Below are 25289 nucleotides of genomic sequence, written 5' to 3'. Positions count from 1 at the left end.
GATGAGAACGGTAAACGATTATTACATGAAGCCTTTTTATCACGCCGTGTGCTACTTCAGTGGCTGCATGACTTGCCTCATCGTGGCTGACTTCAGAAAGCGCAAGATTTCCAAGGTGCGCTTTTGAATTTTATATTACCCCGTCGTTTGCGAATGCTATGTTCACAAAACTGTTCGGCATGTCGATATGTAACTGTTGACGTTCTGTGCTAAACGCCGTCTTCATTTAGCGCTAAAAACTAGTGGTCGTCAAGTATTCACCAACTAGTGCCGCAACAAGTTCATAAAGTATACTTCTGTGCTTATATTTGCTCACTTCAAACAGAGTCCAAAGTGGCGTGAAAGTAGTGTGTCTTAAAGCGTAATCGGCACCTGCATAATCTGAAAATTGTAACTAGATTCAGCGACTGGTTTTCATTTCACATGACGTCATACTTCACTGACTAAAGTGAACGACAGCAGAGACCGGTCTGTGTGGGGTGACTCGTGAGTGCAGAAAACCTGCAGCAATGCAAATTGTGGGGCTAGCAAGATGCTGCGGGCAGGAGCTACGCCGCGTGGAATATTCTAGTAATACATTTTCATGACGTAGTCGGTTACATATGCATTAAAGAGGAGGTAGCTCAAAATGAACAGAACCACAATGAACTGAATTTCAGTTTTAATGCATGTGCTTTGTTTTCTTAGCAGATGAAGAGGGAGGCCAGGACTTAAACAAAGGGCAGCAAAGAAGCGTTCGTTAATCATTGCATTGATGTTTCGAACTTGTACAGATTGCTTAAGGGCTGAACAGTTCACTTTGCTGATCACATCGTTCTCTTCTGAGAAATGTGCGGCGCAAATAACGGAAGTTCAACGAAGGAAAACAAGAGGATGGTAGTCACATTTCCAGCTAGATTTATTTGTAACAAAAACACATTTTCGTAAAGCAGAGCACACTATACTGGTAAAAGCGCATGATCAAGGCAGCTACATGATAATGGTGCGCATGCATTAAAGAAGTTGAAGCCAATGTGGAAGCGCCCAGAAAACATCTCTTCAAATGCCAATCGGAGAACGCGCAGATTATTGCGCCAAAGGAAGCAGTTCCTTAGCGGAAAGGTAAAGACAGATGTCTTATAGGGCTATGACTCCTTCACTTGATATAGCACTGCCCATTTTCTTCCCACTCCGTTTTAACAGCCGCTCTGTCTACAATTTGTTTCAGAGAATTTACGACAGTATCTGGACGCTTTAAAATTTGTGGCTACAACGCTACCAAACTATTCTTGAAAATTGTGTCAATGTTGTGTCGCCCTATGTTGCTAGCCCTCACCAGTGTGTCCTGTGTTTTCTTTTCCACAAATCAGGATGATCCGATGCGATACCACTTCACACAATCCGCATACATCAAACCTCACGGACAATAAAGATTCGCTCTTATAATGTACGGTGCCGGGCTACCAAGAAAAAATGTCCTATAATTTTCTCACATTTTATCTCAGAATATCGCAAAATATTATCACAATGTATCCTGCCAATGATGAAGCGCTTCCAAAGTACAGCGGAGGCTCTCTTTTTGTGTTCATTGCAGACCTTTCAGCTCGCAGGCTGGTGCGTATCTGTCAGTTGCGCCCTCTTCTCTGTATTCGTGAAGCTTCCATGGTACTTAAAGGAGAATCCCACCTCAAACGACATAGAGATAGTCGTGGCCTTCTTCGACAGAATACTATGGTCCATCTCTATTGCTTGGCTCACGCTGGCATGTTCGACGGGTCTAGGTGGTGAGAACGCCCTGCTTCCTTTATTTGCTGTTTATTATAGGATTATAGTGTTCTGTTTACGAGGATACCCCAATGTAAGCCGAACAGCGCTGCATTGGATGGAATTGATATTTACGAAGCGGTGCCACGAAGTAAGAAAAAAATCCCGAAGGAGTACACGAAACACAAGCGCCGAACTCTCAAATGAACTTTTATTCGCATGCGCGGAACATAAATGTATACCCGCACGTGGCTATAAACAGACCAGAAGAAAAAAATCACAGCATATCCACGGAGTGAATGATGATGAGTGGGCGAAGCTGCGGAGGTTCATCGGTAAACCGTGAATCTTCCGTGAATTCTGCCCAGTACATCATCACCGACGTGAGATCGGGCGCGTTTATACTAAAGGTTCGATGAGTTATGACGACTTGCAGCTCACTTTAGTTTTACATGTACGCTGTGAATTTTCATTGTTTAGAAAATCATTGCTTTAGAAAACATCTGGCGTCTTTCGTTAAGCAGCTGGCGTCTTTTCGTTTTGCTTTAGAAACATCTGGCGTTCTTTCGTTTTGCTTTTAGAAAACATCTGACGTCTTTCGTTGGTTTATTTCATCAATCAACGGCGTTTTGAACAAAGTTTTTATTGTTTAATCACACACAGGAGAAATCTCACCAGGCACTACCTTGGAGGTAAACAATGGCTGCTAATGGGAATGAGAGACAGAAGAAGTCGGCTTTTAGCTAACACTTACACTTCTACTTCTACTAACGTCTCCTACTGGAACATGCCAATGGCTGCTAATGGGGAATGAGAGACAGAAGAATTCGGCTTTTAGTTAACGCGCACGCTGCGAATTTTTTATTGTTCAACAACGCACAGGAAAAATCTCCCACCGGCACCACCTTGGAGGTCAAGATCTGGTACTAACGTTACGACTGGTTACGCACTACGACTACGACAACTACGAGGGACGAACGGGCGCCGCCTTAAGGAGCTTCGCCCCTAAAAAAATCACAGCATATCTCCGGAGTGAATTATGATGAGTGGGCGAAGCTGCGGAGGTTCATCGGTAAACCGTGAATCTTCCGTGAATTCTGCCCAGTACATCATCACCGACGTGCGATCGGGCGCGTTTATACTAAAGGTTCGATGAGAGTTATGACGACTTGCAACTCACTTTAATTTTACATGTACGCTGTGAATTTTCATTGTTTAATCACTTACAGGAGAAATCGCACACACGCACTACCTTGGAGGTCAAAATCCAGTGCCTATATATACGGGGTGGTCAGTGAACGGTTGTGCAGCGCGAGCGGTCGGTTTTTAAAGACGATAGTCTTTCTTGGGGAACTTAAACGCAGAAATTTTGGTCTGTCTTTCTGTCTGTCTGTCTTTCTGTTTGTCGGCACGTCCCTCGATTCAGCCACTCGACCAAAGTTCAACCACTTGCCCAAGGGCCAGCCGTCTTGAACTGGTACGGCTGTTCATACTTGTGAACGTTGTCGATCAAAAAGTAAATATCATGCATATCTGAGGTGCAACATCACTAGGTAAGTATTAGGTGGAGTGTTCCTTTAATAGAAAATGCATACATACGTAATTTTAAGGACCCTAGTTTCTTAAGCTGCGCTGAAAATGCATAAGAATGGAAGCTTGAGCGAGTTGGTATGCGTTTATCTTTGTTGAAACAGCGCTCACTAGACGACGACGAAGTAAAAGAAGGCACAGGACAGGCGCTGCCTGTCGTGTGCCTTCTTTTACTTCGTCGTCGTCTAGTGAGCGCTGTTTCAACAAAGCTGAAAATGCGACTGCGCTGAAATTTGCCTTCCTCCGTGCCCTTCGCACGAGCTCATTGTTGTGTTTCGGTTTCGGTTCTGCATTGCGCTGTACGAATGCCATGGGTTGGTGTTGAAAAACTTCAGCTTTGAGAAGGCCAAGAAGGTGAAAAAAAAATATTTAAAAAATGAAAAAGCAGCGTTGTGGGCGGCCTTCAGGCTGCCGGTTGTGGGCGCCGCTCTGACGTTCCTGTTTTACCCAGGCGACGTGTAAATAAAAGAGTGTGTGGAGAGTACTCGTTGAGTGCGGACGTTTCTCTGCTTCAGCGCTTCGCGTCAAACCGCGTTTTCGGGCTGGCTGGCGTCCCCGCCGGTCGCGTTGGTCACCGCCGGTCTTCGCCTGCTGCTGCGCCGGGACTACCAGCACGCAACACAGCACTCATGTTTCCCGACGTATTGCCAGATGGCGTCTATATCTCACACAGCGCCTCTTCTATCGTCTTTACACGACATTTGCAGCGAAGCACGCAGATACGCGGCCAATTTTTTCAACCAAGACGCTGCCTCGCGACGCTGCCTGCGTCGGCGCCACTGCGCCGCGAGGCAAGATAGGGGGGGGGGTACCGTAGGCGGACCATGAGGCGATGCGAAGCCGGAGCACTTGCACGATCGCATTCCGTTGGCGTTCGTTGGGCATGCTACCGACCTCGTGTCGTGGAACGCGAAGAGGGACGCTACGCGCGTCGTATCTTCCATCTAGCCTGGCCGTTAATTCTCACAGGGCGAGCGGGGAACGCTGTCGACAGGCGGGGGAGAGGGGGGCAGCGTAGGAGAGGAGAGAGAATCGGAGAGGACGCGCATGCGCTCGAGCTCATCGCGGCGTTGCGCAGGAGAGAATTTCGGCATGTCTAGCCCGCGTTTCAGAGGAAGAGCGGAAAGGGGGAGGGGAGAGGGGTATGGGAGAGGGGCAGAGGGGGAGGTGAGAGGGTGAGTGGAGAGGGAAAGGGGAAAGGGGTAGAGGACATGAGGAGTGGTGAGGGGGAGTGGAGAGGAGGTGTGCGGAGAGGGTATGCGCATGCGCAGTAAGGGTGGTCACGCCGCACACCACCACCACCGGACAGATACTGCCGTTTACTGCCGGCTGCCGGGAGATACGCCGGACAACGGAGACGTGACAAGGTTAGACTAAGAGGAGCTACGACCCTAAAACAAAGGAACCTCTACTGATTCAGGTACAAGATTTATGTGCTGCGAGGTGATAGATGGGAAGCTGATGCATGACTTTTTAGGGGCGAAGCTCCTTAAAGCGGGTCCCGTTCGTCCCTCGTAGTAGTGCGTAACCAGTCGTAACGCTAGTACCAGATCTTGACCTCCAAGGTGGTGCCGGTGGGAGATTTTTCCTGTGCGTTGTTGAACAATAAAAAATTCGCAGCGTGCGCGTTAACTAAAAGCTGAATTCTTCTGTCTCTCATTCCCCATTAGCAGCCATTGGCATGTTCCAGTAGCAAACGTTAGTAGAAGTAGAAGTGTAAGTGTTAGCTAAAAGCCGACTTCTTCTGTCTCTCATTCCCATTAGCAGCCATTGTTTACCTCCAAGGTTGTGCCTGGTGAGATTTCTCCTGTGCGTGATTAAACAATAAACATTTTGTTCAAAACGCCGTTGATTGATGAAATAAACCAACGAAAGACGCCAGATGTTTTCTAAAAACAAAACGAAAGAACGCCATATGTTTCTAAAGCAAAACGAAAAGACGCCAGCTGCTTAACGAAAGACGCCAGATGTTTTCTAAAGCAATGATTTTCTAAACGATGAAAATTCACAGCGTACATGTAAAACTAAAGTGAGCTGCAAGTCGTCATAACTCATCGAACCTTTAATATAAACGCGCCCGATATCACGTCGGTGATAATGTACTGGGCAGAATTCACGGAAGATTCACGGTTTACCGATGAACCTCCGCAGCTTCGCCCACTGATCATCATTCACTCCGTGGATATGCTGTGATTTTTGCTTGCGCAAAGTGCTGCAAGTGTCGATACAGTTTGATAACTGGGGCCCCAAAATGCTTGGGGACCAAGGAGCTTGCGAGCCGCCAGGGCGCATGCGCAGAACCCAAGCCACTCTTGGGATCTTTTTTGAATATGTATATTGCAAAGCTCGATTATCTCTCGAGTTGTCTGGTTATGATGCCTGGAAACGATTCTAGTTTTGCTGAAATGAGGTTCACAGCCATATTGCTCGCAATGCGCAGCGATATGCGATAGGACTTCGGTACGTAAACCTGCATCATGTTGTCTTATTCCAACATTAACACATCTTCCTATGTGGCCTATGTATGCAGCGCCGCGTGACAGAGGAATTCGGTATACACAACACCCGTGGCACACTGAATTGCTTGGTATCTGTGCTTCACGCCGCAGCCTACCTTCACTTTTGCTTTTTTCTCTCTGCTTTTCTGTTTACGCGTCTGAAAATTCCTCCCAATTTATTAGGTACCGAAAAAGTACTTCCACACCCTATCTTGTTTGGTGCGAAATAAATTGGGAGGAATTTCTGTGAAGGTACTCTGTGAAAGTTTATTGTTCCATCATGCAGAACAGGAATACCTCCACTAGCACTGAACGGCGGCTCAAGATACCATAGCTATATATACCAGATCAGGGCCCGTATTCTCAAACGATCGCAAAAGGCGATAGTATCGCGTTTGGTGACGTAGAATTTGATGCGTTCAATAAGTAAAAAAAACACTTGCCTGTGACGTCATTCTTGCAACTGGCCGTTGGTAGTACGAATGTCTCACAACACAGGAGTGAGCGCACCGTACAGCGCAGAGCAACCCGAGTGCGGCGTTTTCGAGCGTGTGCTGCTGCTTCTACGCAGTGGCCAGGTTTGGCCGGCTTGGCTGTGGCTACTTGAAGTACAAGACGTGTTGAAAGTGCTTTCAACGTTTTTTTTTGTTCGATTATTTAATGCACAGTATAATATTTAAAGAATGCAACTTTGCGTGAAACGTATTTTCGTTGAGAGTTTAAGACGGCGTACTCGGAGAGTTCAGCTGTAGCGTGCCGCCGCAGCGACATCGTCTCAAGATCTCAACATGTTGCCGGCTCGCGATAAGCCACGCGAGCAACGCACGGTTTATGTTCCTGGGACGTTCAAACCACGAAAAAACACGCGCTGGCAAAGAACGAGTGCTGATAACACCCCAAGGTAATGCTCGATGAAAGCTTCGGCGTAAAAAATGCTGCGTTCATCCACCGAGGATTGAATACTAGAAGCTACCGCCTACGTCACTGAAATGCTAGACTTCACCACGAACCGACGGTTGACGGTGCCTTCGTTTATTGCAAATATGTCGAGAGCACCGTCGAGCACCATGACGCAAAATTGACGTCGGCGGAATTACCAGATGGCGCCCTAACTTTTCCGGTTTGCTCAATAGCCAATCAGCGCGCACCAAAGGCGATACTTTTGCGATTGTCGCCTTTTGAGAATACGAGCCCAGGTAGTTGGTATGGTTCCGGAAAATGCATTTTGCCTAGGCTATAAAGGCGTTAGTTATAGACACGATATACCTTCCTTAAGGGTGTAAACTGGTTTACTTCGTGTACGAGCGTCATGTAATATTGCGTGACAGACTCGTAGCATCGCAGCAGTGGTCACGCCATGTTAATTGTGTAACGAGTGAGTGGTACAAAATAAGCCACCCAATATAAAACGCGCATTCATAATCAGTTATCATCAACATCACGAGCCGCGACATTAATAAAGTGCACAGTTATGTAGGCGCACGTATTGCCTTACAGACGCAGTATTTCGCTGCTTCGCAAAATAAGAAATTGTGGCGTAGTTGCTAATCTGCGAACGAAATTGCCGTATGCGACCTAGGAGCGTAAACAACGACAAATACCACACGTACAGACGTTCCCCTTTTCACGGAATGCTTGAGGCATACACCGACAAGAGGACCTGGCAAGCGAAAGAGAAGGCCATGCAAACGGGACCCAAAACGCTTTCGCGTTCCACTATTACTTGCGAAGCTTAAGCGTCCTCCAATCAAGTTATTTTTCTTATGAAGTTGGCCTGTAGGTAGATAGATAACTTTTTGGAAGGCCGAGAGAGGAGAGCCGGGTTTTACCCCGAGCCCCCTGCAGCCGCTCACATGATGGAACAGGCAGGGTTGCCTGGTCACAGCATAATGGGCCCCTTAGATTTCCCGAAGCTGGCGGTGACGATTCGTACCTTTGATGGCGGGATAAAAGCCTTCTGCTCAGATAATTTTCGCCTTGAGTTCCTCGGGTATGTGGGGAAAGTCCCACATCATGTGCTCAAACGCAAACAGGCACCCACAGACCGGGCAATTAGGAGATATATCCACTAAACCGAAGCGCTAGGTGAAGTGGAGTAAACCCCTCTCCTACCAGTCTGAGCGTAATTTCTTGTTCTCTGGTAAGATGCGAATGTGGTGAATAAAAGACCCTAAGACCCAAACAATAACGCGAAGTGAATTCGTTGAATGTAGCTAGAACGTCCCGCGACCATAGATCAGCCGTATCCCCATCCATAGGATTGGCCCCGGCGGTGCGGCGCTGTCCAACGACCCAGGGCCGGGCCACCTCGCGCGTAAGGCAAGTCCTCATGTCCGGGCGCGCGCCTGCTTGTTGGAGTGTCTGATGCCGCCGATCATGCAGCCCATATCGGCCGGGAACCAAATGATCTCGTTTGAAGTGATGGTTCTACCTCTGAGAATCCTAGCAAAAAAGGGGGGAAGCCCCACCAGAGGCAAACGCTCTAACCGCCGAAAGTGAGTCAGAATAGATATTGAAACGGGAGCAGACTTAAAGCCCTTGTGCGACTGGTACCTTTTCACAGTTATAAGTTCTTTTTCTTTGCCGTCTTGAGGAATCCACGCACCTAAGACAAACTGCATTTATTTTATAGGTCCTGTGAGCAAGTTGCTCTCTTGGAATGCATTTGTGCCGTTAAGCAAGCTCACGTACGGTGTGTATTTGATCCACCTGCCCTTGTTCGAATTGATGATGCACTCATCAAGAGAACGAGTCGACTTTTCAGAGTTTAACCGGGTAAGTTCTATTGACTAGAAATTCCTGCTGTGTTGTGCCACAATGCCAGCTGCGAAATTTTTCCGCGTTGTCGCTATTCAGTCGAGGGAATATCATTTTATTACATTTCCTGTATGCAGTTCCATATAAAAGTAAGCAATACTTGGAAGCTTTCTTGCTTGACATACTGAAGCGTTCAGTTGTAGCTACGGTTTAAAACATTGGGGCCTAGTTTGAGAATTTTGAACATGAGAACAGTACTCGCATTCTTTTCTAAATGAACGTGCGAGACTTAGCAGGAGACTAAATCATTGAAATTAATGTAACTTACTGTGTAACAACAGCAAGGTTGCTAGGATGCCGAGGCAAAAAAAATTCGGGAGATCCCACGTACCATGGAATCGATGATATGCGAAGCATGCGCGGGATGGTGACTGTGGCGTAATTTTACACACTGAGCGAAACCTTACGGAATGACGCTAGAGAAATGTGGAAGTGGTATACGCACACTCATATGTTGAAGAGTCGCATATGTATTAGATAACTAGTTGTTTACAGTTGCGTAACGATGCCAACAGCAACATGGGTGTTACCAACACCAGACGCGGTAAACTGATATGTAGTGCTTATATTCTTCAATACTGGAAAGCTCGAATCCAAACATGAGAAAGAAGGAACACAGATGCACAGGACAGGCATTACTCGCAACTAAGCTTCATTCAGGAATGTTTCCCTAGATATATGGTACGCAGCCGAGTGGCACGCGCAGGCGCACTGCACGATGTTACACGCGCAGTTGCAGTTCTTATAGTTGCGTTACAGTTGTTATGCTTATACTTGTCCGTTATGACGCAGAACGCACGTACAGGGGTGGTCAAAAGTTTCTAGGCCGCGCTGCCATAGTATTACATGGGATAGCGGCCTGCAAACTTTTGACCAGCCCTGTACGTTTCACAAACTTGTGTGTATGTGTAGAAGGGGTTCTTGATGACAAGGTCATCATCACCGTGATCAGTGAGCATCAGCAGCTGGACAGGACTTGTTATCGGATCCGTTCATGATTGCGGCTACGAGGGTCTAAGTGTAGTGATGAGCGAGGTATAGTACACCTCGTGGAAATCCTGGCTGCCCCTTACGAAGAAATGATCTATGATGCCTCCTGTTCTGGACGTGGCAGCGAGGGTTTTAGATGCCCTGTCCACATCCAAGCCGGCTTTCACGCAGTATAGGGATCACGCGTTGTTGTGTCTTGATAAGTCAGCGTTGAAGTCACCGGTAATGTTTAGAGGCGTGGTTCTATCGGCAGATTTATTGTAGGGAAGCAGTGACCCCGGTCTATTTTGTGGACCACGTGGATGAGTGGATGGTAGTTGAGCGTCTTCCAGGGGTGTTCTGTCTACAGCTCCGTCACTTGCGTCTGCCGCGGTGGTGTAGCGGTTACGGTGTTCGGCTGCTGACCCGAAGGTCGCGGGTTCGATCCCGGCCGCGGCAGTCGCATTACGATTGAGGCAAAATGCTAGAGGCTCGTGCACTGTGCGATCCCGGTGCACGTTAAAGAATACCAGATGGACAAAACTTCCGGAGCCCTTCGCCATGTCATCTCTCATAATTATATCAACCCAACAATTCAACCCAACAAAAAGCAAACAATTATTGTTATTTTCACTTTCCTTGCGTGTCAATGTGTAAATTCGCTGTTACTGCGTTGGTTGAGATTCTATATCACCTGCGGCACATACCCGCATAACATAAACTCTGATATGCGGGTATGTGCCACACGTGACTGAGAGAAAGGGTTTCATGACGTACGCGACAGGTATTTTGTGTTATTCATGGCATGACTAGTGAATCGTGTTCGTCCTTTACTGATCCCCTGCTATGCCAATTTGGGCATATTACGAGTTATGGAGAGGACCAGGAGAGCGCCCAGACGTAGGCGGCTAGATAGATAGATAGATAGATAGATAGATAGATAGATAGATAGATAGATAGATAGAAACGGCCAAAGTGCCTGAGGTTCGCTAAGAAATGCTTCGCATTTAAAAAGCTGCAAGTAGCAGCTTGAGCGGGGCCAGGCCCCCTGATACGCAAGGCACGTTCTTACGGGTTCAAGAAAAGAAAATATTGTCACAAGGTAGCAGTGGGCCAGTGGCACAAGGTAGTAGTGGGGCCCACTCTGGAAGAGGGACAACGACGAAGTGCTGAAGGGACAGGCTCCGGTCCGCCATTGTCTCAGCGTCTATTTCTGCTTGTATATATTTGTAAATATACGTTTTCTCGTAACATTATTGGTGGAGGTGCGGGGTACGCCTGCCTGCCTGCGTTTCCTCTCGGAAAACCAACACGGAACTTCGGCCTCCCTTTTCCTGCAATGACTGACCGAGGATCGCCGGTGCAGCAGCAGCAGCAGCAGCAGCAGCAGCAGCAGCAGCAGCCCCATGTGGTTCTCCTGCCTCCTCGAGACCCAGGAACCTTTTCGGGCACTGACAAAGACAAGGTGAATGTGGAGGATTGGGTCGCATTGTACGAGCGCGTCAGCGAGTATTACAGGTGGGACCCCACGTTGATGCTCGCCAACGTGGTCTTCTACCTCAGGGAGACCGCACTCGTTTGGTACGAGACGCACAAATCGGAATTAACCACCTGGGACACCTGCAAGTCGAAGCTCATCGAGTTGTTCAGCAGGCCATTTGGTCGCCAGCAGGCCGCAAGAAAAGATCTCGAGTCCCGCGTTCAGACGTCGACAGAGTCTTACGTCTGCTACATACAGGACGTACTGGGTCTTTGTCGAAAGGCTGACGCGAACATGACGGAGGCTGACAAGATTGCGCATATATTGAAGGGGATTGCCGACGACGCGTTCAATCTACTGATCGTGAAGGATTGCACCACCGTCGACGCCGTGGTCAAGGAATGTCAGCGTTTTGAGCAGGCCAAGAGTCGTCGCATCAGCCGCCAGTTCGTACGACTACCTAATACTGCAGCCACATCGACCTGCCAAGACCCCCCCACGTTCACGCAGGCTGCGTCGTCAGAAAATGTCACCCGCATCGTCCGTCGTGAACTGGAAGCAATGGTTCCTGCTGACGTTCCACAGGCTAACGCGTCCACCGTATCGCTCATACAAGCAGTCGTACGCCAAGAGATTGCGAATCTCGGCATAGCACCTGTTTGCTCTATTCGCACCCCCGAGAGCACTCCTGCCGTCGTAAACCAGATCCCAGTGTACCCTTCACGCTACCGAAACCCTGCTGAATGGAGGACAACTGATGATCGGCCAATCTGCTTTCACTGCTCTCGCGTAGGACACATTGCGCGCCACTGTCGCAATCGGTGGTCGTCGACTTCCTGGAACACCGGGACATGGCGTCGATTTGAAGGCAACTCGCGCAGGTTTTCTCCTCGTTCCGATCTCCAGGCTACTGATGTCCACGTTCCAAGCAGAAGGTTCAGCCGATCCCCGTCACCCCAAGGCCGTCGATCTCTATCGCCGCTTGTTCGTCGATCAACGTCCCCTACGCGGCCTGGCCCCTCGACCTCGGGAAACTAGTCCATGCAGCTCCCGGAGGTGAGGCTGCAACAACGACCCGGACTTCAAATCCTCTGTTGACGATTCCTACGCGCCGAAACATTTTAGAAATCTTGGTGGATAACGTTACCGTTACAGCCCTAATAGACACTGGTGCACATATTTCAGTGATGAGTGCTGCTCTCCGGGAAAAACTGCGCAAAGTGCTCACGCCTCCTGTTCAGTGTGCAGTAATAGTTGCCGATGGGAGCACATCTACAGTTCTTGGTATGTGCACCTCTCGCGTGTGTATTGCTGGCCGTCAGACCATCGTATTGTTCACCGTGCTTGCGCAGTGCCCACATGACGTGATCCTCGGTCTCGACTTTCTTTCGACGCACTCCGCTCTTATCGACTGCTCGACGGGCCTTCTTCAGCTGGAACTCCCTTTAGACGCCTACGTTGACCATGACGCTCCCAGTCGCTTATGTGCCATGGAGTTTGTGCATCTTCCGCCTCAAGCCGCGACGTACGTCCAGCTTATCCTTGATCCACCTGTGCGCGATGGTGAATATGTTGTTTCACCGATTACCGACGTCGTCTTGAAGTATTCTGTCGCCGTACCGCACACTGTGGTCACAGTATGCCGCAACCAGACTTGTTTACCTCTCTTGAACTTCGGTCTAACCACCCATGTGCTGCCTGCAGGTATTATGCTCGGCGTCCTGTCGTCACTGCAAGATTGCCATATCTCTCAGTTATCAGCAGGTGTTCCTAGTCACCATGCCAACTCGCTCACTGCACTCGACCTTGCACGCACTGACATTGAGAAAATGATAGCGCCCGATCTTCCGCCCACTGAAGCACAAGACCTGCGTGGTCTATTGATATCCTATGCCGATATCTTCGATCTTGACAACCGCCCTTTAGGCCAGACATCGGTTGTGACCCACCACATCAACACCGGCGATGCCAACCCAATTCACCGGCGCCCTTACCGTGTGTCCGCTGCCGAACGCGCTGTCATCCAGAAAGAAGTCGAAAAGATGCTCGCCAAGGGTGTCGTCGAACAATCGGCTAGTCCGTGGGCATCTCCTGTCGTGCTTGTAAAGAAGAAGGACAATACATGGCGATTTTGCGTTGACTACAGGCACCTCAACAAGGTCACTAAGAAGGACGTTTACCCCTTGCCACGCATCGATGACGCACTCGACTGCCTTCATGGCGCCAAGTTCGTCTCATCCATTGACCTTCGATCTGGTTATTGGCAGATCGCTGTTGATCCGCAAGACCGAGAAAAAACCGCATTTGTAACCCCAGATGGCCTGTACCAATTTAAGGTCATGCCGTTTGGGCTTTGCAATGCTCCCGCCACCTTTGAGCGGATGATGGATTCCCTTCTACGCGGCTTCAAGTGGTCAACATGCTTGTGCTACCTGGACGATGTCATCGTTTTTTCACCAACATTCGCAAGCCATCTTGAGCGGCTCTCCACTATTCTCGAGGTATTCCGCCACGCTGGTCTACAGTTGAACTCCTCCAAATGCCGTTTTGGCCGTCGTGAAATAACTGTACTGGGTCACCTCGTTAACGCAGCTGGCGTCCAGCCTGATCCCGACAAAATTCGCGCAGTGACACAATTTCCCGTACCCTGTTCGGCTAAAGATGTCCGCAGCTTTCTCGGGTTGTGTTCCTATTTCCGCCGCTTCATCCGGAATTTTGCCGATATTGCGCGTCCTCTCACAGAACTACTCAAGAAAGACGTCAGCTTTACTTGGGGTTCACCTCAAGCTGCTGCGTTTTCGGCGCTTGTTACAGCCCTCACAAGTACTCCAGTATTAGCCCACTTTGACCCACCGCCCCGACAGAGGTTCGCACCGACGCAAGTGGCCATGGGATTGGTGCTGTTCTCGCTCAGCGTCAACACGGACGAGACTGCGTCATCGCCTACGCCAGCCGACTGTTGTCCACGGCGGAGAAGAACTATTCAATCACCGAAAGAGAGTGCCTTGCTCTAGTTTGGGCAGTTGCTAAGTTTCGCCCATACCTGTACGGCCGCAGCTTTACTGTTGTAACTGACCATCACGCCCTGTGCTGGCTCTCTTCGCTCAAAGATCCCACGGGCCGCCTCGGTCGTTGGTCTCTCCGCCTTCAAGAATACACCTTCTCGGTGGTTTACAAATCCGGGCAACTCCATCAGGACGCCGATTGTCTGTCACGGTACCCAGTGGATCCACCCGACACCGCAGAGAGACCCGCTGAGTCTGGGGTATTCTCAATATCAGACTTCCTCGATATAGGTTGTGAGCAACGCCGCGACTCGGTTTTACGTCCCATCATTGACAGTCTGAGTTCCGGAACTCCAAGCAGTTCTCTAAACTTGTACTGCCTTCACGACGGTGTTCTATACCGCCACAATATGCGCCCCCACGGCCCTGAACGTCTTCTCGTCGTGCCTTCCCACTTGCGGGCAGATGTTCTTCGCCAGCTCCACGATGAACCTACCGCCGGTCACCTTGGAGTTACACGCACTTACGATCGCGTCCGGCGCCGTTTCTTCTGGCCAGGCCTCTATCGCTCCGTGCAAAAGTACGTCAGCAGCTGCGACCTCTGTCAACGTCGAAAACGACCAACAATGCTTCCAGCCGGCCACCTTCAGCCTATTGACATCCCCGCCGAATCATTCTACCGCGTCGGGCTCGACCTCCTCGGACCATTCCCCACTTCTGCATCCGGGAACAAGTGGGTCGCCGTAGCGACTGACTACGCCACACGTTACGCCATTACCCGCGCTCTTCCCACCAGCTGCGCAACTGATGTCGCCGACTTTCTACTGCATGACATCATCTTGCATCACGGTGCTCCACGCCAGCTTCTCACCGACCAAGGCCGATACTTCTTGTCCCGCGTCATCCAGGACATTGTTCGTTCCTGTTCTACAGACCACAAGTTCACAACGGCATACCACCCGCAAACTAATGGGCTTACGGAGCGCCTGAACCGCACTCTCACCGACATGTTGTCGATGTACGCTTCTGCCGACCACCGCGACTGGGACGCAGCGTTACCCTACGTCACATTCGCTTACAACTCCTCCAGGCATGACACCACAGGTTATTCCCCGTTTTATCTTCTGTATGGACGTGAGCCATCCCTCCCTCTTGACACGCTGCTTCCCACTGGCTCGAACTCGCCTGTCACATACGTTCTCGATGCCATTGCCCGAGCCGACACAGCACGACAGATTGCCCGAGAGCGCCTCACAGCATCTCAGGCCGCTCAAAAAGACCTGTATGATCGCCGACACCGAGATGTCTCTTATGAACCCGGTTCACTTGTCCTGTTGTGGACCCCATGTCGTCGCATCGGTCTCTCCGAAAAGTTGTTATTTCGCTATGACGGACCATACAAAGTCCTGCGGAAGGTCACTGACCTCACATATGAAATACAGCGAGTCGCCGATTCAGTGCAGTCAACGCCAACGCCACCCACTGTTGTGCACGTCGTAAGACTGAAACCATATGTGCCGTCCACCTCACTACTTCCGTGACCAGCGCCGGGTCGGCGCTTTTACGCCGCGGGGTAGTGTCACAAGGTAGCAGTGGGCCAGTGGCACAAGGTAGTAGTGGGGCCCACTCTGGAAGAGGGACAACGACGAAGTGCTGAAGGGACAGGCTCCGGTCCGCCATTGTCTCAGCGTCTATTTCTGCTTGTATATATTTGTAAATATACGTTTTCTCGTAACAATATACAAGACGGGCTATGTATATAGTGCAACACGCACTATAACCTACTGTAATGCACTACAACACAAAACAACCACGGTCAATATACGATAGGAGTGCCGTGAAAAATATTTGCACAACTCTGAAAAGAAACCAAGTCATCTGACTACTCATAGAGAGAATCACTGCATGTGGTTGTGAATGATGATGGGGCTATTTATAGCCAAAACTGCTGCCCTTCAAGCTGAATAGCCAGTTGAAATAATTATCTCAATAAGCTCATTTGGTCACTCCTTATAATTCGCTGCAGTCCTCGGCTTCTTTTTAGTTGCCTTGCTAGCAATTTTGTTGCTCTACCCGACTACTGTTTGTCTGCCCTACGCATTACGTGGCCTTGCTCAGGTCTATTTCTTCTGCTTAATACCAATTATAAAATGAGCTAACCACTGTTTGTTGTCGGACCCATTCTGCCGTCCACCGATGTATTAATGTTACGGCTGTCAATTTACGTTCAATTCTCCACTGCGTGACTTTAATGTACGCGAATCACCATAAAGTAAGCCTTCATGAGAGGGAGATTATTTAATAAAAATTAGTAGCTAAGTGTTCATAAACAACCTAAAAAAGATCTTTAAAATGCTCTCTTGAAATAACCATATTCGAGTTTTTGTAATCTTGGCATTTCAAATAGACATTTTCAGGACGCTCTGTGAATTGGAGTTAGGATGGAATAAAACGAAATTTTAGGTTAAGGTAGGTTAATTATAATGCGATGCGCTATACAAGGCTTCAGAAGCAATTCAAGAACCAAGTTGCAGAACCAGCTAAAGGAATACTTTGACAAGACAATATGGAGAGAAAGGCATCATAGATCATGCCATAGACTACCGCGCCATACTACACCGGACTATAATGAAGATGAAATATAAACTAGAGCATTATAGATTTCAAAACAGGAGAAAGTGCCTCAGATCAGGCTGGCCGACGTTTCGATAGGGGACCTATCTTTGTCAAAGGCGCCTTGTCATCCCTGGCGTGTTAGTTTTATGGGGTTAGTGATGACGTCATGTCCAGCGGCGGCGTGTCTGTTGCTGTTGGTAATTGATGCCTGGAAAGAGAGAAACTCGAAAGCAGAAGAGTAAAGCCCTTGCCACATTTCAAGAGAGTTTGCAAACACGTTCGGGTCTGCCATGTCAGAGTTAAAGGTAGCTGCAAAGAAAGAGAAAAAAAAAAAAGGAGAGAAAAAAAAAAGGGGGGGGGGGTACAACCAAGCGAGAGGGGCGAGTGCAGCCATCACAAAGAGCTGCAGAAGGTGGTGAGGAAGGGAAATACAGGAGTTTCTCTCTTTCCAGGCATCAATTACCAACAGCAACAGACACGCCGCCGCTGGACATGACGTCATCACTAACCCCATAAAACTAACACGCCAGGGATGACAAGGCGCCTTTGACAAAGATAGGTCCCCTATCGAAACGTCGGCCAGCCTGATCTGAGGCACTTTCTCCTGTTTTGAAATCTATAACGTGTATCCATCCGTCGGCTCCCTTCTTGATCTTGGACTCCATGCCTGCTGACGATGACGGAACAGGGTAAGTGCCCCTTGTTGTCCTTGGCGCATGTAGCTATTCTAGGCGACAGCCAATTCAAATACCTACACGAACACTTCCCGTCAGGCCCACAAGCACCATACATTAGACATTTGAGCGGCGCACAGACAACCGACATCTTAACACTGGTATGTGACGCCCCAACAGATACCACACACTTCATTATCAATGCCGGAACGAACAACCTCCACAGTCAAAATGCAGCAGAAACAATCGAATCACTAAACGACGTAATACTTTCAATCCAGACAGCTCGCCCGAACACACACATAACTGTGACAACTGTGGCTCCTCGGCTACAAAACAAACACCGTCCACTGATTCACCAAACAACCGCACTGATGAGGCACACTGAGGAAAGAAACAAACTAAACACACTGATACTTAACTTGCCACATTTTCAAAAGAACGTAGACGCCATCCACCACACAGAAATACACAATTCACCACACGAACACTTGGCCTGGGATGGCCTCCACCTAAACCACCGAGGCGTTGCAGCAGTCGCTCAGCGCATTAAACATCTAATTAAAGGACAACATAACGTCACTTACCAGCCCACACAAGGCCCTTCCACCATCTCCGTTACAGCGCCACGCACTAGAGCCACACTAGCCCACTCAGCAACATCCCACACGCAAACAACAGAACAAAAGACGAACTCATCACCGAAAACACACTCGTCTGTGAGCCAAACGGAGGCAACATACACCACAGCCGAAGCCTCCACACAAACTACACCCCACGCAAGGTCCACAGCCGAAGCCTACACACAAACAACATCCAACATGAGGCCCACAGCCGAACCTTCCACACAAATTACATGCCCACCTCCACACTACCACCAGGAACCCGCCACAACCGAGACCGACGAAACAAAATCCGCAACCGAAGTTGTCACGCAGACGCCCACTCTCATACCTCCACACACGGACGCCCAGGCCGCAACAGTCGTCGAATCTAACGAACCAGAAGTTCAAACAGCTCCCAAACCGGAACGCGCGGACACACGCAGATCCACCCGCACTAAGACAAATAAGTGACAAACCCTTGAAATCACTACTCCCCATACACGCCGCATTGAATTTTTACAAGCTAGAAAACTAACCCAAAAACTCACCAACTACACCTGCCACCTCAACACGTACAAGCACTGCATAAAGAACAACACAATTCCCAAAGGACTAAAACTGAAAGCGACACCCGCGTTAGGTACTCTCTCCACCCAATATCAAGATAACTGGCAAACAGCACTAGACAACGCTTCATTTTCTCTCTTAAATATACTCAAGAGCCACTGCATGGAGCAAATTGAAGAATTTTCCCAAAAACTCGAGAACATAATTCTAACAACCGAAGAAAAAAGGGACCTAGAACAATATAAAGAAAAACAGAATAAAAAATTGAGGCAAAGGCAGAATAAGAAAATGATTTCCAATCAAGGAACACCCTCCCGAACAACCACCCTAGTCCCGCTAACAACTGACAGTACAAACAGAGAAATACCAAGCACAGCTAACATCACACAAATAGAGCAGTCCAATGTTGTAGACATTTCAAGTACATTAAGCCTAGAGGAAACAAGGGTCCTTAGCAAGGGCCTAAACTTTTGTCCAACCAACAATACAATAGATGAATTCGAACTCCACAGAGACCTCACAGAATTTTCACGAAGAATGCGCATTAGACACTTTTTTGCAGATAACGATGGAGCAGAAACAGGCACTACAACGCTCAGGGCTCAGTCTACTTGGACTCCCGAACCAGAACAGGCAATTGAACTCGACTTATATCTTAAAGCTATCACTACAGAAATCATTAATCAATCGAAATCATCTAAAAAGCCTAGGAACATGACTTATTCGGAGAGTCGCATCATCTCTAACCTCAAGTCGCGCGAAGACATTATCATCAAGGAAGCCGATAAGGGAGGAAGCATAGTCATTTGGCCAACACAGAAGTACAAGCACGAGGCTTACAGACAACTCAATAACCCAGAACACTACCGCAAACTAGACAGCGACCCAACAGAACAATACACACTCACAATCACTAACACACTTAGATCCCTCCTTGCTGATGAATTAATAACTCCATCAGAATTCAAGTTTCTGAAACCAAACAACAAAGCAGCAGGGCGGTTTTACCTCCTCCCCAAAATTCACAAAGTACCATCCACCGAATTATACACTGCCAATATTCCAGGGCGCCCAATAGTATCAAATAACAACACCCCAACCGAGAGCCTCTCCGAATTCCTCAACCACTTTCTCGGGGACATTCCGAAGACATTCCCGTCATTTGTACAGGACACCCCACACCTACTGCGAATAATAGAAGAGATTAATAGCAAAGGCACACTACCACAAAACGCCATCCTCGTCACACTAGACGTTACCGCTTTATACACGAATATCCCGATCCCAGAGGGCCTAACCTCAATAAAGCAAACTTTAAATCAACATAATGTACAGCATTCTACTGAAGTATATTTATCATTACTCGAACTAGTACTATCACACAACTATTTTGAATTTGAAGAAAATTACTACCTTCAAATACAAGGAACAAGCATGGGCACCCCATTCGCACCCACTTATGCAAACATATTCATGGGAATTCTGGAAACGGACTTCCTGGCTCGCTGCGCAGACAAACCCCACACATACCTTCGGTACATTGATGACATACTTATAATATGGGGTCACGGCAGGGACAATCTAGCTAAATTTACATCATTCCTAAACTCCTTTCATCCAACGATAAAGTTCACATCCGAGACCTCAGCTGAGAGCATCAACTTTCTTGACACAACCATATATCTTGAGAATGGTATATTAAAGACTACGCTGTATAAGAAACCATTTGACAAGCAACAATACCTAGATTATACTAGCCATCACCCAAAACATTGTAAACAGGGCATTTTCAGGAGCCAAGCAACAAGGTTACGTCGCATATGCGTAGAGGATCAGGATTACGTAAACAGACTTACTACCCTAAAAGAAACACTAGCAAACAGAAGCCATCCAAACGCGTTCCTTCATAAGGCTTACACGGACGCACTAAAACTAGATCGCACTGAGACACTCAAACCACGCCCTAAAACCACAACAACAACAACGCCTCTTCTCACTACAAAATTTTCCAACGCACTTCCGAACATAAACAACATCCTCGCAAAATACTATCCGATTCTAACAACCAACCAGAAACTTAAAAAAATCTTCCCCGAACCGCCTAAGGTTGCCTACAGACGCAACGCCAATTTTAAAGATATGCTCGTACATGCAAAACTCGCAACAAAAACTACACCAACGTCTGGACCCTGTGGGCGTCCAAGATGTTCTACGTGCAAACATATACAGCCAGCCACCAACGTAAAGAGCACAGCATCCGATTACCTTCACAAGGTAACATCGAACTTCACGTGCACCTCAAACAACCTGATCTACTGCATTGAGTGTGCCACCTGTAAAAAACAGTACATAGGCGAAACTGGACAACCAATTCATGTAAGACTGAACGGCCACCGCGCAGACACAAAGCACAACTTACCAAAAGCAGTAGCCAGCCACTTCAATCAACAAGACCACAATTTCGATCAAGCCAAACTTTACATTCTACAAACAAACTTCCGGTCACCACGTGAGAGGAAATACATGGAATCGTATTTGATACACAAATTTCAATCCCTACACCCATCAGGAATAAATCTAGCTCGTGGTAATTTGGAATCGTTAAAAGCCATAGCATGATTCCTATAATATTAAGAGACATGAAGTACGCTCAGCGTTCAAAAACCTTAACCTATTCGCAAAATAAAATCCCGACCAGCTCCCATAATACACTATCAATATTCTTTTTTAATATCTCTTAACCTTGCATGTATAAATGTGCACATACGTGTAGATATTATTCTCTTAAGATGTTTTCATTTTCTAGTGAATCCGAGCCACGGTTTCCTTCCCCCTTTCCGCGCTCCAAAGGCCGCTTCTGGCCAGCATTGTCACAGCCCTCGCTTTCTCAGGAAGTTCTACGAGTCTTATTCCGATTGTTCCCCCCCGGCCGCCCCTCGTTCCTTTCAACTTTTTTTTTCTTTTTTTTTTTTCCCTCTTAGTTGACGGGCGCCCAATTTTTGGAAGCCACCGACGACACTGGATGCATGTGCCAGCCAATTACTTCACCCATTAAGCAGGAGCTTGCTTTTCAGGCAACCCTTTCAATATCACTTAAAGTAGGCAGGCGGCATTTTAAACGTACGCCGCCCGAGTACCTTCCTTTTTTTTTTTTTTCTTTTGTCGTCTGTAGCTGCCTTCCCCACCACCTTCTGCAGCTCCTTGGCGGACATTTAAACCGCCCGGTTTTTCTCCCCGCCTGTATTTCCCTTCCTCACCACCTTCTGCAGCTCTTTGTGATGGCTGCACTCGCCCCTCTCGCTTGGTTGTACCCCCCCCCCCTTTTTTTTTTCTCTCCTTTTTTTTTTCTCTTTCTTTGCAGCTACCTTTAACTCTGACATGGCAGACCCGAACGTGTTTGCAAACTCTCTTGAAATGTGGCAAGGGCTTTACTCTTCTGCTTTCGAGTTTCTCTCTTTCCAGGCATCAATTACCAACAGCAACAGACACGCCGCGGCTGGACATGACGTCATCACTAACCCCATAAAACTAACACGCCAGGGATGACAAGGCGCCTTTGACAAAGATAGGTCCCCTATCGAAACGTCGGCCAGCCTGATCTGAGGCACTTTCTCCTGTTTTGAAATCTATAACGTGTATCCATCCGTCGGCTCCCTTCTTGATCTTAAACTAGAGCATTAGTAATTCTGTAAACGTATCCAGTTTGTCCTAGGGCTATCGTGTTTATTTGGATAATACTAGCGTTGGTTAATAATGTCGAACTGTTAGCCAATGTTAAATTGCTAGTGTCTCGCTGCATTTAGCTAGTGCCAGGTATCCGCTCTTGTAACAGCGTAAGGAAATAATACCTGTGTAATATAGCCCTGCCCCTGAAAAGTAAGTGTCACACACTTTATGACACTTAAGTTAGCTCCCTAAGTTTCTGCACACCCCATTGAATACCTACAAATTGACCAATACATACCCTGCGATTATGGGCTACCCAGCTCATTTTTTTTCTTCTCTCGATAAGATTTCCTACTTATCAGCATCCTTTTGTAGTCTCTGTAGGATTGCTTGAACAACCGTATTAGCTCAGCTGCTACGGTGTCGGGCTGCTGAGCTCCAGGACACATTTCGATGGGAGCGACACACACGCAAGAACACCCGTTTAGTTACATTTAGATGCACGTTTAACAACCGCGGGTGGCCTTAATTACTCCTCAGTCCCCCCTGAAGGCATGCTTCACAATCGTGTCATGGTTTGGCACGTAAAACCCCGTAACGCAACATTCTATTTTCTTTAGGTTGCTCTTAGGTCATGGGTTCTGAGATAGGTAATCCACAATTTGCACTTTCGTTCTCCTAATATGTGCAATCACACCCACGCGGAATTCTCTGCAGGCCACAGTTTTCTTCGGGGTGCTCCTGTGGTGCTACGTGCTGTCGTACTTCGCATTCATCACGTGCGAGGCACCGACTAAAGCGCTCGACAAGCTGGTTTTCGGCAGGCTGATCAGAGGTGGCAGCTCCCTGAAGCACGAACATCAAGAGCTCCTCGAAGACAGCAACTTGAAGAAGGAGAGTCGTGGGGGAGAGAACAACGAAATGTCTTTACGCTAACTGAAATTTCTTTGCGAAATTTCTTTACGTGTTGATTGGTGCACGCTTGTGGGCATCCACCTTTGAGGTGAGACTGCCAATGCTTTCTAATGTTGGGTCCGACTGTGGTAAAATCGGGCACAACTTTACAAAGTTGTTACAAAGGAGTGCTGCAAAGTGGTAGGTAGCAGAAAATTCTTTCCTAGCAGTGGCGGCGGTGTAGGCGGTGGTGTAGGAGGTGGGAGTAGAGGAGAGCGGATGTATTGGTGGCACAGCGGAGCCAGTGCCGAGAGTCGCTGCGGTGACGCCAGGTGAGCGTACCTCAGTGTCCGTGGGATAGGTCACGTGCTTTCCGGACATGGATATTGCGGACGCCGGCCGAGTGCACCTTTCGCCAATCTAGCCAGGCAAAGCTTTCGCGTTGAAAAAGCGCTTACTTTTCAGATGGGAAGAAAGCAGACACAGGCCAACTGGTTGTACTGTGCCTACCTTTTTCACCTGTGAAATGTTTAGGCTCTTTCTACCTTATTAGTAAGCTAAGCGACACTGACTTTGCTAAGCAGGAGTCGATAGAATACTAATATCTATGAATCCGAACCAGTCAAGATGACTTCTCCCATAAACTCACTCGTCCACCTCATGAAACAGATGCTGCTTGAAAACGATTAGTAAAACACACATTTAGCGAAACTCTTTTGAGCTATTAGTGTTCATTTCTTAAGATTCATCGCAGGGACTCGTCTGACTCAGGGGCTAGTTGTAAATTGAGGGTAGTCACAGAAAGCCATAAAAACAAACAATAACGAACTTGAGCAAAGCACTGAGATATGGTGCTCCTCTATGAATGGAGCCGATGGATCCTTTAATATTGTCGTTTGACTTCTACGTTTACTATGGTGCAAGGATAATGACAATCATCTGCCCGAGTTAACTATTAAAAAGTAAAACTATCGACATCAAACTTGCTTTAAAATCGCTCACTTACGCTGAAACCTTGTGCAACTTGATGATTTGTAGTGATGCGGTTTTGAGGATGGTCGTTTGATGCCTAGGTTTACTATATTTCGAAGACGTCGCATTGTGCTTGTCGAGTGGACCATAAATAAATAAAGGCAATGACACCGAACGTTTTGTCACAATAAACTGTTCAGTGCGTATGCAAAGTGGCATTTTGTTGGTTATCGGCATAATAAACATTGTATGTCTCTTTAACAATAAACAAACGTACCGGAATTTAGATTTCATATGCAAGATATAATTACAAGTCATATAAAGATGTTCGTGTTTTCAGTTACGCTATGGCCTCTTTCGGTATACACACGTTTATTTATTTATTTATTTATTTATTTATTTATTTATTTATTTATTTATTTATTTATTTATTTATTTATTTATATAAGTGGCAGTTCCTACCATCAGAACTTTGATTGCGAACACCGAAAACTTCCACTAAAGCGGCCTCGTAACTCGTTGGTCTGTGGAGTTGCTAAACCGCCGTATTTCTTTCTTCCTGAAATTCCAATAGCGGTTATGTTGAGCGACACTGAGCATAAACTGTGTAACATGTTGAAATGAGCATTCCCGTGGCGTTGCTCTCCTGTAGGAAAAAAACCAACAGGCACACATATTCCACCTTTATTTAAATGATGTACGACCGACTCACCCAGTAACATGCATTATTGATGTTCCACCCATATTGGCCCTTCCTCACTTTCATTTGATCACTTAATACATTTTACACAGAGTATAATAGTAAACGGTACGCGTGTCTCGTTGACCTCCCTGCCTTTCCTTTCAGACAGCAGCACAGGAGCATGAAAAAAATATATATATATTAGCAGCCTTGGACCTATAGGGAATAGGGGGCAAGCGAAGTTCGGCGTGCGCGTGCATGACCAGCGCCTCCTCTTGTTTTCCAGTACCGGGGTGAATGCTCTCCCCGGGTCTTCGAGCGCCTGCTCCACTGCCGCGTGGCGGCGCTGTGTGAGTAGAACTCGGGAAGCTGGCGCTGACCACCCGCGCGCAGTACAAAGCTCACGTATTCGTGTTTGCATGGGTGTTTAAATGCATTCGTGCTTTTCGCATGCTTTCACAGGTACATATTCCGCATGCGGCCTGTTTCGGCGCGCTGTTGGTTGAAACTT

General features: G+C 47.7%; 1 protein-coding gene across 1 annotated transcript; it reads left to right on the top strand.

Annotated features, from left to right (window-relative positions):
• On the top strand, positions 1-23894 carry LOC119391319 (nose resistant to fluoxetine protein 6-like). Its single transcript, XM_037659001.2, has 4 exons — positions 1-115; positions 1574-1763; positions 8464-8606; positions 22948-23894. Exons 1-4 carry the CDS (start codon positions 2-4, stop codon positions 23164-23166), a joined length of 666 nt encoding a protein of 221 aa, XP_037514929.2. The 5' UTR covers position 1; the 3' UTR covers positions 23167-23894.
• Positions 23895-25289: the final 1395 nt, after the last annotated feature.

Source organism: Rhipicephalus sanguineus, chromosome 4 (assembly GCF_013339695.2).
Source record: "Rhipicephalus sanguineus isolate Rsan-2018 chromosome 4, BIME_Rsan_1.4, whole genome shotgun sequence".
In the NCBI taxonomy this organism is placed as follows: domain Eukaryota; kingdom Metazoa; phylum Arthropoda; class Arachnida; order Ixodida; family Ixodidae; genus Rhipicephalus; species Rhipicephalus sanguineus.
The sequence above is the reverse complement of the archived record's forward strand: the minus strand, read 5'-3'. Positions and strand labels throughout refer to the sequence as shown.

Bases quoted from the DNA above. Each gene is read 5' to 3' on its own strand.
- LOC119391319 (XM_037659001.2), top strand. From the start codon at position 2: ATGAGAACGGTAAACGATTATTACATGAAGCCTTTTTATCACGCCGTG. The intron at 116-1,573 runs GTGCGCTTTTGA...TGTTCATTGCAG, and splicing joins GAAAGCGCAAGATTTCCAAG to ACCTTTCAGCTCGCAGGCTG. The intron at 1,764-8,463 runs GTGAGAACGCCC...TTTATTTTATAG, and splicing joins ATGTTCGACGGGTCTAGGTG to GTCCTGTGAGCAAGTTGCTC.